Below are 16,282 nucleotides of genomic sequence, written 5' to 3'. Positions count from 1 at the left end.
CTGTCATTTGGAATATGTATGATGGCTGACAACATAATTTGCCCTTCACTAAATGCTGCAAAGGTTTTGCAACACTTGCACTGTCTAATAGATGCAGATCTAAGGGGTGTAGACTTCTGGGAAGTTCTTGCCATTTGAGAGGCTGGGTCTGTTGTGGGCTAATGTCTTGATGACTCTAGGAAGACATAAGAATAGCTGTAATACCCCAAAGAAAACAGATGAATGTTCAGGGCATTGTTTTGCAGTTTTGCTGGTTTTTCTACTGCAGTTCTTGTAAGCTGCCGAAGTAAAAAATGTTTCCACTGACCGGCAACCCACCAGAACATGCCTGTCATCTCATCTGCCTTCAGGGCAAAAGCAGCCAATGTGACAGTGCTGATGACCGATCTAGGAAGTCAAGAATCAAATGCAGTCCCTGTGGAGCATTACCTAAGGCCTCTGAAGTCACAACACGGTAGATCATGGATACCATCACATCTGTGACTCTATTTGATGTCTAACTACACGGTTCCTTCATCCCTGCCCTTTTTTAGGGAACCACCTTAAGAGATGTTTTTTAGATAGTAGATCCTACTTAAGGCAACAGAAGAAATTCTTGAGAGTGTCAGAGGTGAGAGTTCTGTGGTGTTAGTTCACAGTTCATAGGACAGTAGTCCTCCCTTGGGAAGGACACTCTGAGAAGATGTGGAATACGTTGCTATGATCCCCTTCCTGCAGTGAAGACTGGTCTATAGCTTAGCATTCTAAAGATGCTTCTTCAAGATATCTGTCACATCATGATACAAGAAGAACTGGAATGTTGTGGTAAATCAGAATCGCTGTGGATGCGAGACTTTATGCCTTGGCCTTCTGGAGGTGTTCAGTGAAATCTGTGATGGCGGAAGAAACACATGTCAAGGGAAGCACCATGTTAGCCTGCTTTTTGGTGATTCACAAGTAAAATTACCTCTGAATACACATATGAAGCTATTTAGTATAATTGGATTGCAGATGGAGTATTGGCTGTATGGCCTGAGGAATTAAATCTGCCCCTGAAGTGGAGGTTTGAGGTGACTGAAGTGCTGCTCTAAGGTGTATGATGGCAGTCGCCCACTGGATGCAAATCAGGCCTCACAAATTAAGTGACCTAGTAGTTAGAGTAACCTCATTATAAGAACAAGAACTGAGTGTTCTGCCATTAAGAATGATCTTCACCCACCATTGCTGTGTGCAGGGTCATACCAGTGGTGTCATCTGAGCATGGTTGATAGACTGCTGGGAAGTATTACTATTTTAAAAGGTTGATTATTTTCCTAGTCTAATCGTCATACTGAAATGGTGAAAGGACCAAAGGCTTCTCCTTTTCTGAAGTCATAGTGTCTTATTACTTCCATATACATTGCATGTGCAGGTCCTTTCCATAGCACCTACTGATGGGATTGATGCAGATAAGTATGGTCGACTTCACCACTGTGTATTTTGTGTCAGGAGAGAACAGGGTTAGTCTTTCTTCTCCTCCAGTCCAGGAAAAATACTTTGCATGAAGCATATTGTGTGCTGGATCCTCCTTTTATAGTGTACTTCTAGGCCTTCCAAACAGCCTGACAACTTAAGGAGGTGTGCGTTTTGAACCATGACTAGAAGATCAAGTGTTCCAGCCTTCAAAATTGTGTTCTTAGATGTTTTCTGAGGAGAAGAGGGGGGAAAAAAAAGCCATCAGATCTTTTTATTCTCATTTACAGGGAGTTCATTCTTTCCTTTCCTGAGCTTTTTGTATACTCGAACAAGCTGGGTTTGATTTGCCTCTGTGTAGTTGAGATTTTTCTGTTTCCTGCACTTCACTTCTTGGAAGAAGTGAAGGGACTCAAGCTGAAGGTGGGTAATTGGCTTTGTTTGGCCACTCCATATTTGTCTCTTTTCCTATTATGAAAATACTTTTTCTTCATTGTTGGTCATTATGTTCTGAAAAATAAAACTGATATACCCAGAAATTTAATCCAGAAGACTTACCAAACTAAACTGGTTGTATCGGTTCATGGTATACAATTCATAGTGATGGAGGTAATGCATCTGTTCCTTAAACTACATTTTGTGAGATACTTGTGACACCATCCACTTTAGTACTTGACTTTCAAATCACTTAGCTTTGCTGTTGTAGGTTTTTGCATTATTTTTTGCAATCTAGGCTATGAACTGACATCCAAAAATATTAAATATACTGAGTAAGCTTTTAAAAATAGCTGTATTTGCATAGTAAGCCTGAAGAAGCAGTGAAATATTCAGTATGCTGTGGATTTGCTACTGCACTCTATGGGTGCTCCCACTGTGTATTAATAAATTAAACAATTTAGACATACTAAAAAGAGAAAGAAATGCTTATATGAATAAAAGCAGTGTTTATCACTACACAGCTTAGGTTTATATTCAAAGTCAGACTAGAGAAAAAACCTGAGTGTACATTTCAAGAGCTCTACCAGCTCTACGAGTGCTATTTGTACTTCAAGAGTCATGAAAATGACACTTTTACATGAAACTGCAGTAGTTATCTGAAAAACAATTGTTCCTTATTTTGTTCACTTACATGTATTTGTGACAATGGCCCAACAAAGTGTCCACGAACTCACATATTTTTTGAGCTAGAACATAGCAGGACTAGAATACATAATGCTGTTTGTGGTGGTCTTTCTCATTTAAAGTGTGAGATTGTTACATGTAACTTCAGTTTTCTCAAGTCCATTATCAGTGCGCAGACTTCAGTTTTAACTGACTCTGAAACGTAACATTGATGATTTTATTCTTGTTAAATTTTATTACCATTTTGTAATAGAGTTCTCTTTATAGTTGAGAGAGGTAAGGCAATTATTAGTAAAAGGGTTTCCAAAATGTGAAATAGAGACCATTTTTTATGCATGCTGCATCAAAAGGCCATGTTAACACTTCCTGAACAGCCTGCTTTACATTGCCTGGTGGGAAGAGCTCCCATTTCCCTTAGTGGTGCCCGAGAAAGAGTTTGAAAACTGCTGCATTCTGGGATTTTGTTTATTTAGTAGAAGAAATCTAATTTAGAAGCTCAACATAAAACATGACATAGAAATGTGCAGGTACTTTTTTTTTTCCCAACATGATTAAATATATAAACAGTCTAGAATTTTCCTAGGTATATTTCTCTTTGCAGAAAAGCCATGGATATATGGCCAGTTCAGCATATGCTCCTGGAGCATCAATCGCTCATGCAAATATACAAATATGAGGAGACGTTGGCGTTGAGCTTCCAGTATTGCATTCTTTTCCTTGCATCTGTCTTGAAAGATCTCTGGACACAGTGCCTACCACATTTCATGTTCTGTACAGATCCTTGACAGGGGTCAGGATATTTCCGAAGTAGCTCTTCAACATGTCTGAGAAAGCTTCCAAAAAATGTAGAGCACTGGATAGGTACTGCTTCATGCCATCTTAGTTTGTCTTTCATTCAGTGCCATCCAATTTCTGAGCTCCTGTCATTGCTAATCAGTTGCATTTCAATATTTTTAGATCGGATATGGACATAAATTTTGCAAGTTATGCAGCTTTTGAAACATCCTTGTATTGATTTACTGTGGAGTCTCCCAACAGAGATAAAAAGACTGTAATCACTAACAAAGGAATAAGTATTAGACATCAGAAAGCTTTTCGAAGTATGACAATTGTGAGCTGTAAAATGTAAAGCCAAACCAGCATTTTAATAAGAAATACAGTGCAATTTTTTTAAAAACTACATTTTTAAGGGTAAGCAAGTAAATAGCCTCGAAAAAGACAGTGGTTTTTCGGGTGGAAACTTTATTATCACCAAGTTTAAAGCCTTGAGTTTGAGAAATGCTGACATTGGATATAAGGCAGTTGGACACTGTCTGTTACAACAACAAATTTCGTGTGAGTTTTGCATTCTTTTTGTATTTTCAGTGATATTGTTTTGTATAATTAACACACATCTGATTTTAAGATGGGTGGATTTGAAAAAAGTAGCTCTCAGTAGCTTTCTGATGCATAAGTAAATAATAAGAAATTTTCTAAAAATTTCACTGAGCACATGCACTTTAGACCATTATGTTTTCCAGAACTTGTTTCATTGCTTCAGCATGTGTGGTTCTTGCTTGCTTTTGCTCTCTCCTTAGTGTTACGAGGAAGTATTTTGAATAGCCTTTGATCATAAATTTGATTCCACAAAGCTGTCTGCTGTGCTGACTTATTTTTGCCTTATTAGGTGATTTTTGCAGTTCAGAACTAGAGGAACTGTTGAGCTCCCTGTTTTTTCAGTTCCTAAAGCAAAACGACAGCAGTTCGGTTTGGTTTTTGATAGAAAGCTTCGTGGAATCAAATTACCTGGCATGCAGTGACACTGCTTGGGTGTTATTTCCATTCTGGAGGCAGCAGTGCTCATGACTGTTGTAGGTTGTGTACTGTTGGTGAGCAGAGACTTCATTTTTAATTAAGGAATTGTTGCTTTTTGAGGAAAAAAAAAAATATGCTTCAGTCTGTCAGCTAACCCATTTGAGGAAAGTCATGGCATTGTCTTCTATCCTCTTGTGGTTTCCCTCAAAATCAGATTAGTACGTCTCAATAGAACAGAAGTGCAAATGTGTTTTGGGAGGCGGACGCTAATGCTTGTATTGCTCGGCATCAAAGCCATGGGCTCCTTCAGGCAAGTGACACTGGTGAGATAAGAGTGGGGGATGGAAGGTTATACCCTCTGGTATTTGCAGTGAAACTGTAATAACTAGCAGAACGTGGGCAGCCCCGGGGGCCTGGCGTGCAGCAGCCGCTATTGTGATGTGAGGTGTGGCCAAAGAAACCAGAGGTCATGGTCCATTTTATAGGGGTCTGGGCTGCTGGGAACAAAATTGAGGGTGGCATGGTGCCATGCAGGACAGGCTTTTGTTAGCGTGTTATGTAACGTGGAAGTAAAAAAGAATGTGGTTGTTAAATAATGCAGTCATTAAATGCAGATCTTTGTTCCTTAATCAGAGAGTCATGAATACTCTAGCTGTGAGCTTGCCTGGCTCTGGGATTCTTAACTGTGTTAGAAAAGCTTCAGTCAGGACCTTACAGACTTTGAAAGGGCAGGGGGAGGCTTGAGGGGGTTTTCTTCAATTGTTTTTAAATTACATTTCTTGGGCTCTTTCTGTGAGGTTTTTGTGGCCCGTGGAGTGTTGGGTTTTTTCCCTCCTCCTTCGGTTGCAAGATCTATCAACCACAGGTTTTGAAACTAATATTCTCAGGTTTTCACATTGCATCAGAAAATAGGGCTTTAAGAAAAGTACCCATTATGGCAAAACTTAGCATTGTAAAAGTTGGCAGCAGTGTTTTGCAGGAGTTGGAGTAATTGGAGAAGAAGCAATACTGTACTGCACGGTACTGCAGCATCGTGCAACTTGTCTGACGCATTTTGCTTAAGTTTGTTTATCTTCTTTTGAGGAATCAGATATCAGACTTCACCAAATACAAAATTTTGATCTGATAAATCATTGATCTCTATTAGGATAATTACGGATAACTTAGTTTACTGTATTTCACTTCATGTGTATATAACTTGATTTTCTCTCCAGCTAACAACTTCTACTATAAGTAGTGCATGAGATTTGAACAGAAAAATTGTTAGCTTCATGCAGTGGAAAATTTAGACGTGGTACAAATTGTGCAGAGTTTATAGATAATACTCTTGGCTGCTGTGGCTTGTGACCTTTTAACTATTTATTAACTCTCCTTTGCCCTTTTTTGATGGTTGAGTTGCATTAGTCATATAATTATTTAAATAAATGCAGATCTGATGTGTATTTTTAATGTCAGTCAATCTACTTCTCCCCCACAAAAAACCTTTACAAATTTTAATGTAGATTTTATATTCCAAATCCCATGTAAATTGTTTTTTTAAATTCACGGATACTTGCTTGTTAGGTATAAAAACTGCTTTTTGTTTGTATAGTAAAATCATTCATAGGTATTGCAAACCAGAATGTAGTTCTTTTTAATTCTGACTGCTAGCCAGTATTTATCAACACCTAGGATTAATACTGCATGTTTCTAGTCTGAATCGATTAAATCAATGTGACATGCTGAGGCTGGGCCAAGTCTTGTCTAATCAGCAGTCAGCACTGTTGCTCTGGCACGAAGCTCCCAAAAATAGAAACAGGAGAAGTCAAACAAGTAAGTGGAAGGGCACTAAAAGAAAAAGTGCTGCTAATTCCACTGTTGACTTTCTGTCTAATGGATTCTTGTTCCCAGGCCATGCTAAGTAAAGCAACTGGCGTGGGGTGTGTTTCTGCAGATGGCTCAGCAGTGACACACGCGGCCCAGCTGGTTGACAGGTGTTTGATTTGTATTTAACAAGTACCTCACACAAGCCAGATTTTTTTTTTTTACAGATACTGAGAAGCTAGTCAGCTGATGCTTTTTCTTCACTACACTCCCTTTTTGTTGTGAATGGCAACTCTCCTGATTTTCCCTTACAAATGAAGATAACGTCATTTTAGTTTGTAATAAGACACTGAGTAAGAGAAATTCATCCATACTTAACTTCAATAGATGTAACCTGTTACCTTTACATGTGGAAGGTGCGCAACATTTTACTTATAGCAATTGACAGTAAGATCTCAAGAAACATTTATTTAGCTGTCCACTTCTTAGAATGAAAATACCCTTAAAGAGTATGCCTGGAATGAGAATGCCAGACTTCCAGGGTGTAATTGTTACGCTGTGTTTGTGTGTCTTCCCATAGCAAAAGGTCCTGGCACTTTCTTGTACAGTGTAGTGCAAGTCTGGAGTAAATAAAATTCCCTCCCCTGAGGAGCATACGGTATTGCTAGAGATGCACCTGAAGCTATGAGGGAAGAGGGAAAGTAGGAAACTACTCAGCAAATGAGAATTAATAATGTACAGTGCTATTCCTTACTGATTTTGTTGTAAGCTGTAACAGCACACTGTGCAATCAGAGAGATTGTCTCAGTGGTAGCCTGTTTATTTAATTACACTTTGGGGGTTATGTTTTATTTCAAGAACTGTTAAGTGAAAGAAATTATGATTGTGGCATTTGTTAGTGTGCTGAGACAGCACCTTTGCTGGCAAAACCAGCAGTGCAAGTAGAATATCAGGATACTCTTAGAAATCATCTTTGATTAATGTGAACTCTCAGGATGTGTAATGTAATAGTAACTATGGCCAGTTCGTCCCCACACCTCCCCTCACCCCATTTCTTCATACTTTAGTCTGAGCATTTTTCTTTTCTGCTATCAAATCCATGAGGTGGAAGATGATGAGACTTCAGGAGCTGTTAATAAAAATGCATGGCTCTTTGCAGTGACAGGGTTATAATGCCAGGGTTGTGGAATAGCCAGAAGAAATACCACCCTGTAGAATACAGTGTACTGGCTGTACTTCTGCTGAACCTCGGAAGAATGAGAAAGGAATGCAGCCGGAGACATGGCTATCAGAGTAGTGTTGATTCTCTAAATAAACATTGGGTGAGAAGATGATTAAAAACTCATGCAGCCAACCCTGTGTCCCTCGGACAGTGGACTAGCTTCTTTCTCTCAGGCATCCTAGATGTGGGATATGAAGTAGGCTAATAAGCTTCAATGAGGTTGAGAAAAGGGCCTGAAAGGAAAAGTTACAACTCAACTAGGCTGAGATGTTGCTGTTCCTCATGAAGTTTCTCAGAACTGATAGTACTTGGATGGACCTGGAGACTTACCTTTAGGGAGCAGTTCCCAGGGCTCCTTTGCTGAGAGTAAATCGGTTCATCCCAGGTTCACAGGTGAGGAAACTCTGTTGGTGTCCTAGAAATGTGGTCAGTATATCCTCTTCATCCAGTTATTGGCCCATCTCTGAAATGCATCAAATATCAAGAGGCATTGTTTTTGAAGCGAGGAGATATATTTCTTGGGAAAGTCTTAAACTTTTGAGTGTAAATGGAGACATGGAAACTGTACTTTGAACTACTTTGTTTATCAGAAGTTGGTAGAAGGTTTGCAGTGACAGAAGCCCACCGACAATATGGTATTTCAGAGAAAGTACTCCACTATGTGAGTTCCTAGATGAGAAATTCCAGGCAATATGCGGTCTATTTATTTTTTATTAACCTTAGGTCCTTAGTTTTGCCATTGCTTTTCTGCATTCAATTTCTATACCATTAGACGTTAGACTTAATGGTGTTTCATGGTCTGTGGGACAGATCTTTGTTAGTGCAAACTGCCATTTGTACGAGCTGCGAATCCGCTTCCTGAATGTTTAGGTTATGGAAATGGGTGATGATAATAATTCCTGCAGTAAAGAGTAGCTTCTGACATCTAAGAGGTTGACCAATGGTGTTGACCCTCCTAATAAAAACTTGGGGCTCCAACTGATATGGTGAATATAATAGTCATATTTTATTCTTTTGAAAATACCTGGACATTTTGTAAGTATTAGATAATGCTTTTTAACTTCTATTTAACTTTAGTGAGTTTCAAATATTATTTTAGTAAGGTAAATTACATGAGTTTCCAGTTCTGTTGAAACTTAAATAGAGTTTAAATTAATGCCCTGCTATGGCTAGGTTAACAATAAATCAATTGATGGTGTGTAAGTCAGGCAATTTTTCTTTTGACAAATCTACTGTAAGGGAAAAAAACATACTTAAAAAATCTATCTGTTGTCCCCGAGTATAACATTGCTTCAAAATTTTTTCTACTGTCTTGCTTCAGATGATAAAAGTATCCAACTGGGTAGACTTAATTTTCTGAACTCTTTATCCATAAGGCACTATGAGTCTTTGAGAAATTATGTAGTCAGAAGCCTGTCTGCTTATTTCACAGTACTCTATAGGAAGTGTTCTAACTGGTTTTGTTTGCATTTTCTTTATGTTCTGTGTATGTTGTTGTAGATCAACTAAACTGGATTGTTTTCAGGCTCATGTTCAGTTCATGCCTGCACTGCATTTTCAAATAACAATCTAAAAGAAAATTAATGTTATCCACTTTGTAGTTTAGTGTGTCTCTTACCTCTCTTACCTAAGGAATGTGGCTTGGTGGTGGACAATTAAAATAGCTGTTAGTTGAGTCATCTTAGTGAGTCTGAAAAGTTGAGGAAAAAAAATTGTAACAGTCCTTCAGGCTCTAGGGCACAGTGAGACAAAATGAGGAGAAGCTGTGCTGTTCCACTGCTCTTCCGCATTGCCTAGAACTTCACCCTGGCTTAAAAGGCTCTGTCATTACAGCTTCTGCGGGGTCCACAGAGGCTAAGGGCTTTCCTCTCAAAACTGAGGAACTAAACCCAAACTATCCAAGGTCCCAGTTATGTTCTGATAATGCACTCTACTTTCATTTATCTCCTCTATTAGCCGTTTAGCTCCTTGCAGTCCAGTTCTGTCCTATTTGAAATCAGTGGCACTTCAGTTGTTACTAGAAAATGGGCCTTCTGGACTGAGTAGCTACTTCTTGATGAAGAAGGTCAAGAAGGCAGCAGTTGTCACTTCAAGGATGTGCAATAGCTGTGAATATCGCTTGTATTTGCCAAAACCAGAAAGCATACCTACTGCCACCAGAGGCTCTGCTTCTGCTGGTACTTGTTTTGACAGTATAAAAGCTTCTCCTTGACATCTATCATAAAGGCTTCAGTCGGTTTGTTATCAGTTTAAATAAATGGAGTGATCCTTTCATCTTGGGTTTTTCAGAACAGCTTCTCTTCTCATGTTGTGTCAAAATAATTTTTGGGGGCAAAATATGGAAAATACTTATGACTTATGCAATGTCTTTGTGAAATTTTTGCTTTAAGTGTGTGAATATAGAAATTTTGAGAGTTGTGTGCTTTTTCAGACATGCTAATAGCAAAAAGGAAACAAAGGCAACTGAAGAAAGTGCAGTCTGGAGTAAAGAGCCCTGTGGCTATGTTCTCTGAAGCTCTGAGCTGCCTCTTGCTGCTGATTCATTACTTCGCATGCAAAGCACCAAAAACCTAAGTTTTCAAGTGTTATTTAATTTGGAGTGTATTAATGTCTAGTTGCCTGAATGGATAGGCAAGTCAAATGCGTCCAAAGATGGGTATCGGGAATGAGGAAAAAATTATGCCTCCTGGACTCAGATTATTTTATGAGGTGCAAATGAGAACAGCAGGACATTCTCATTTGCGTTTCTCTTGAGCAGCTGCAGAAAAAAGCCACAGGATCCCTGATCGCTAGGACACAAAGACACAAGAGTGTTCTAGCCAGCTCTGGCTCCCTTGGCCAAACCATGGGGTATCTGCTTTGCTGGGGCTGCTGTGGAAGCAGGACAGAGCAGAAGAAACAAATTATTTTCCTGTTAAATGCCCTTCTTCATCAGGTTATTTTAAGGGAAAAACTTATGCTTCCTCTTATCAGTCAAGTTTGCGTGAAGGGCAATACTGAGCAAGTGCTGAGTACTGGTAGTTCTGCAGTAACCAAGCAGGAACAAAAGGATCAGTAGATGCAGCAAAAAACAAAATGTCATAATATTTAGCAGAAGCTTCCTGACATCACTAATCCAGGACACACAAGGGGCAAGTCTTAGAAAATATCAGCTGAATATATTTTTATGTAATTAGTATTTTATCAGGTGATCCTAACCACTAACAGGAGCCTATTTAAAGAAACAAGGAAATACTTCAAGGAGTATAATTGGTGTGGGATTTTTATTTGTTAAAGGTGAAGCTCTGCCCTCGCTGGTGGCTCTGGTCTGGCTCAGTACGTGCTCCACGGGGGAGGATGCTGCTTGAGCCTTCTGACAGTACTTTGTTGAACATTCCGCTCCATTTCTGCAATGCTAAAAATAGTTGTCCTCATTTTAAAACACTGGGCTATTGGAATATTCCAAGGGTCTGGCATACTCAGGGTAATGGAAGGCTCATACCCATAAATTATCAAAACAGTAAGTAGTGGTTGACCATGCTAATTTTACTTCTATTAAGATGCTAATAACCTTGAAGTACCAAGCTTGCTCCTTACTTCAGGCTCCCCGGCAGTGCCCCAGTGAACTTAAAAATCAAAGGAAAATATTTGGGTTTCATATTGAGGTTGGAGAAACATCTGACTGCTCCATGGCAGTCAGCATGGTGGCTTTGTTTAAAAAAAAAAAAAAAATTTGTGGAATTGTATCCGCACAATGCTTACAGCTTTTTAGAGTAATTGTTTCTCTTTCCTAGCCTTGAAAAGAATTTCATGAAGTTCCAGCATGTTTGCCATTATAAATCATATTAATGCCTAAAATGTTCCAAATAGCAAAACAAATTCCAAGTGATTGATACAATTTTCTTTCAACTTTTTTCTTTTAGTGATTGGATAGTGCAATAGCTAATTCATTTTGGGCACCATATTGTTCAGCAATGCAAATAACCAATGCACTTCACATTCCTGTATGTTAATATATCCTCTCCTTTTATTTTTTTTAATCTTTTTTAAATGTGAAGGTCTCTTCCTTAGGGAGAAAAAAATAACTAAGTGTGGAACTCGAGGTATAAAAATTAAGTTAAATATAGTCTAAGAAATTTGCTAATTATAGAGATGTAAAACATCTAGCTGTATCTTGAAAACCTTTCTAAAATCTCTGGTTTTAGAGGGTCTTGCAGTGCAATTACAAACTGCAAAATCAATAAATTATAAATGCATTAAGAACCATGATTATAAATATACTGTACATTTCTGAAATAAAGCAACCACAACATTAATCAGAAACAGTATTGATGTAGGAGGGTATTTTTGTCTTGCTGTTGTGTTGAAGGGATAATCATTTGTAGAACACTGATTAAGCAGTACGAGGCAAAACATTTATGGCTTGTCTCCACAAGAAAAACCAAAACCCAAACCAGTGAATGCGGGTTGTTTTCTAGTTTACAGTGATCCAATATGGCATGGAAGATGAGATATTATCTGGTAACTATTAGACTCTGAAGAATTTTTCAGCATTCACACTATAATACTAGAGAAAATGAAGAGCTAAGGTTTACTTGCAGTGATTAATTAGGATTTTTCCCCAGCACACTAGTATCTATTTTTACAGAGAGGAGCTGGAAGGAAGATGTTGGAAACTGTGCCATGAGTGAAGTTACAAAAATGCTATTTTAACAACCTATTTTAAGCTGTATTTTAATTGTTGTATATCATGAGTGCTTTGTATTTATTTGCTTAATTACTTGTATCATTTTGATGAGTAATTGTTGTTTTAATGGCTCTTTCTGCTGTTAAGAGAGATTGGAGTCTTTCCTTTGTTTTTTTTTTGTGTGTGTGTGTCTGTGAGGCATTTGTCTTCTGCTTGGCTTGGAATCAAATGAGTGAACTTCCAAAGCTTCTTTTGTTGCTGAATTCTAGCTTGGCTAGAAAACTGAATTGGATGGTGCGCAAGATACTAGGGCAAAATTCTGTCAAGGAATTATAACCCATGAATGGAATGGAGAAAGCGTTTGATTTTAGATTCCTTTAATAAGCCTTCTAATCTCTCACTTGAAGTCTTATGAGCATGGATGAACTCTTCTAGCAGAACTTAACTCAGTAATTTTAGACTTATTGAGACAAAAATTAATGTACTTTATAGTGGCATATTTCGTGAATCTCTTAATGGAAAGTGATTCTAAGGTTTGAGTGGCAGAGCCTGGTTCTCACTAAGCTTGTAATTTTTAACATGCTTTTCTAGGAAGGAATGTAAAAGGACACCACTGCAATATTTTATATTTTAATTCTAAATGAGAGATTACTAGTTTATTTAACTCTACCTTGTCATTGAAAAGTCCTCTATTAAATGCAGAATTGAATTGTCTTTACATGTTTTTTTAATTTTTTTTTGTTTTGCTCAACTATTCCTTATTCAGATATTGAAGATTAAGTTTACTTAAGGCTTGTAGTGATATAACTAGGGGCAATGGGGATAAACTGGAGAGGGGCATATTTAAGCTAGACATAAGGAAGAATTTCTTCGCCATGAGAGCGGTGAGACATTGGCACAGTTTGCCCAGGGAAGTGGTGGCTGCCCCATCCCTGGAGGTGTTCAAAGCCAGGTTGGATGGGGCCTTGGGCAGCCTGAGCTGGTGGGAGGTGTCCCTTTAAGGTCCCTTCCAACCCAAACTATCCTACGATAGTAAGGTTGCATAGTTGCCTTTTAAAAACATTTTTTACTGTCAAGGTGCTTGTTTGTACTTATGCTTAGTTACTCAGCATAACTTTTCTTCCTTGTGAGTAGGTTGGGCACTCCCCTAGAGGTGGGTGAAACACCCAAAACTCCCCTTTGAGCCTTGAAACCAGCAGTCAGCTTTATGTGCACAGCTCCCTGTGGGACCTACCAGTTCAAGCATTAGATCCCTATGGGCTTAAGCACCTAATAGGCATTAGGAAGAGAGAGGAAGCTGTGACACCCTTGTTGGCATTTTAGGTACCTGGGTAGCATGCAAGTGTCTTCAGAAGTATTTTTTTCTGAAGCGGAACCTGAAATAAACCTTACAAAAGATTTTTCATGTGATTTAAACTGTAATCATTTTTGTTGTTTAGTTGTCTAAAGTAATCTACAGCTACATCTGCTGCATGATTAGATCTGCTGTAATTGTTAATTGCCTAATAATTTGGAAGTGAAATTTATTGTAACCAAATACAAGTCAACAGACATAAACAACCCTAGAAATCCATTCAGCTGTTTTGTAGAAGAGGAATGAGAAGCAATACATGTCCAGATGCCTTTAAATTTATCTCAGTCATGAGTTAGGTCTGTAAAATGATGGCTATGTACATTTTGTTTCAGGGAGAAGCTGGTTTAGTAGGTGCTCCTGGCATACCTGGTCCTACTGGTTCCAAGGTAAAAAAAAAGTCCCATTTTATGCGGTTTCACTCTCAACATCCTTTTTTGCCAGCTGTCCAGTCTCTACATAAATTGTATTGATATTACATATCCAGTTTCTGAGTTGTATAATGTGACAGAGGAACTTTACTGTCAGCTTCTCTTTCGAAAGAGAGAGAGCATGTGGTGTGGTGGCACAAACTTGCCTCTCAGTATTTCTTTGCTTTAAGTACAGTCGCCTAAGTCTCAGAATTGCGCAGGTCTTTCCAGCCACAAGACAGCAGATTCAAAAATATAGAACTCAAGAGTCTCGTTATTATAGCAAAATGAAGTTAGGGATGGTGTTGCTTCTCCTACTCTTCCATTTTAATCTTATCCTCTTCCTCAGTGGTGGAATATGTTAGGAAGGCCAGAACTTGCAAAAAGAGACATCTGTGTTATAGACCTGGCTAATAATATTTGTTAAAATTGCCTGCCTCTTTTCATGGTCAGATTTTGTTTTCTGTTGATTGCAGCTGTGTTTAACCGTAAGTATTTGGAATGAAATCTCAATGTCACATGCATCTGTCCAGCTAATTCCTTTTAAAAAAATTGTCAGGGAAATAGTTCTGCTGCTTCCACAAATTAAAGGACTACACACAAAACCCCCATTATTTTGTTCATATTAAAATTTCAATAAAGTGTTCTGCAGTGTGACCTTGATGCAAAGGGCTGATTTGTGTATCTTTAAGGCAGATACTTCCTGTAACATAGCTCGAAGGGGAGGAAGAAACTTATTTTCTGCAGATGAGGTAGCCAGTGTTGAGTTCCGCAAAAGGCTTACCGCGATCTATCAATTTATACGTTCAAAGCCAAGATCTCGTTGAGTTGTACTCGAGGCTTATTTAAAACACTGAGAATCAGATCAGCAAGCCTGCTGTGAGTATTCGAACCAGTAATCAGTGATTGTCCATGAAAAAACTTGTGTGAAATGTTTTGCTGAAGCTAATATGAAAATTCTCCTACAGAAAAGCGAATATAAGTTGTTCATAAATCAGTTATTTTGCGGCTTTCTCATTTTTATTTCTGCAACATTTGGATTCTTTGCAGTAACTTATGAGTGGATAATATTGTTATATTTGAATGCTGTCAAGTGGAAATTACATAAACTTCTTGTTCTCTGCTTTCTGTTGACTGTATTTCTTATCTTTGCTAATTGGAAATAATTCTTTTAATATCAAATATGTGCAAAAAATCTGGACATTTAAACTGTACTTTTGAAAAATCAGGAATTAATCACCCCATGCGTTGGTACAGGCAGAGAACTGGTTGAGCTGCTGCTGTAAAGGGTAGACAGGAGGCTGAATTATGAGCTAACAATGTTGTCCTGTTGGAAATGAAGCAAACCATATATTGGGCTGTTAGTAAAATTGCAGCTGGCAGATCAGGGGAAGATATTTTCCCCCTTTTCCTTGGTGGTGCTGTATCTGATACGCTCTGGCATGTTTGGGGATTTCTTCCACCCTCACTTCTTTAGGAGTTGTGGAGAAACCAGAGAGGGTCAGCAGGGAGCAAGTGTATGTTCAGAGACCTAGAAAACAAGACCTTTGAGGAGAGTTGCCAGGGCAGCTTGATTTAGTAAGAGGTGTCCCTGCCTGTCACAGGGGGAGTGGAGCTAGATGATCTTTAACGTCCCTTCCAACCTATTCTATGATTCTAACCAAGTTTCAGTCTCACAAAGAGGAAGCCAAGAAGCAATCGAGACTGCTCTGCAGGTGTACGGAGCTGAGCTGGTTGAACTTAAAGGACAGCTTCCTCAAGTCCCAAGAACAGTCCATGCTGATGTGCAGGGACTTGAGTGAGTGTATGGCAGAAGGCTAGCACGGATGAGCAAGGAGGTCCTGAATGAGCTCAGACACAAAAAGGAAATAAACAGTGGAAACAGGGATGAGCTACCCAGTAGGAATATAGAAGCACTGGCAGAGCACGTGGCGATGGTGTTAGGAAAACAAAAACTCGTCTGGAATTGAAACTAATGAAGGATATGAACCGCTTCTGTTTAATTGCATTCGTAGCAGAAACAAGAAACTTGTTGACCCACTGCTTAATGGGGTGAGGGACATAGAAAAAACTGAGAATACCCAATGCTTTTTTTTGCCTTGGTTTTCACTAACAAAGTTTGTTTTCAGGCCTCCCAGGTTACTTAAGCCTCCTTAGCAGAGTGTATGAGGATGAACCACTGCCCACTGAAGGGGAAGAGAGTCTTAAGGAGCACTTAAGCAATTTGGGCATTTGCAAGATACCAAGCAGCTTGCATCCAGGGTTGCTGAGGAAGCTGACTGATGTCACTGCAAGGCTGCCCTCTGTCATTATCAAAAATATCATGATGATTAGGGGAGATCTCTAATGAATGTTAGGTTCGCCTGTTTCCAGTCATCTTCAAGGAGGATACAGGAAACTGCCAACCAGTCAGCCTTAACTCTGTACCTGGAAAAATTATATAGCAAATCCTGGGTGACATTTCTAAGCACACGAAGGACTAG

The 16,282-nt window shown here is 38.9% G+C and overlaps 1 protein-coding gene across 1 annotated transcript in view; it reads left to right on the top strand.

Annotated features, from left to right (window-relative positions):
* Positions 1 to 16,282, top strand: part of COL19A1 (collagen type XIX alpha 1 chain) — a 199,627-nt gene that overhangs the window by 53,527 nt on the left and 129,818 nt on the right. Inside the window, exon 12 of the mRNA XM_069851444.1 lies at positions 13,725 to 13,778. Coding sequence (XP_069707545.1) covers positions 13,725 to 13,778 — 54 coding nt within the window. The remainder of the gene's footprint in view (positions 1 to 13,724; positions 13,779 to 16,282) is intronic.

The sequence above is a fragment of the Phaenicophaeus curvirostris genome, chromosome 2 (assembly GCF_032191515.1).
Source record: "Phaenicophaeus curvirostris isolate KB17595 chromosome 2, BPBGC_Pcur_1.0, whole genome shotgun sequence".
Classification (NCBI taxonomy): Eukaryota; Metazoa; Chordata; class Aves; order Cuculiformes; family Cuculidae; genus Phaenicophaeus; species Phaenicophaeus curvirostris.
Note: the sequence above shows the minus strand (reverse complement) of the source record. Positions and strands in the feature narration are given on the sequence as shown.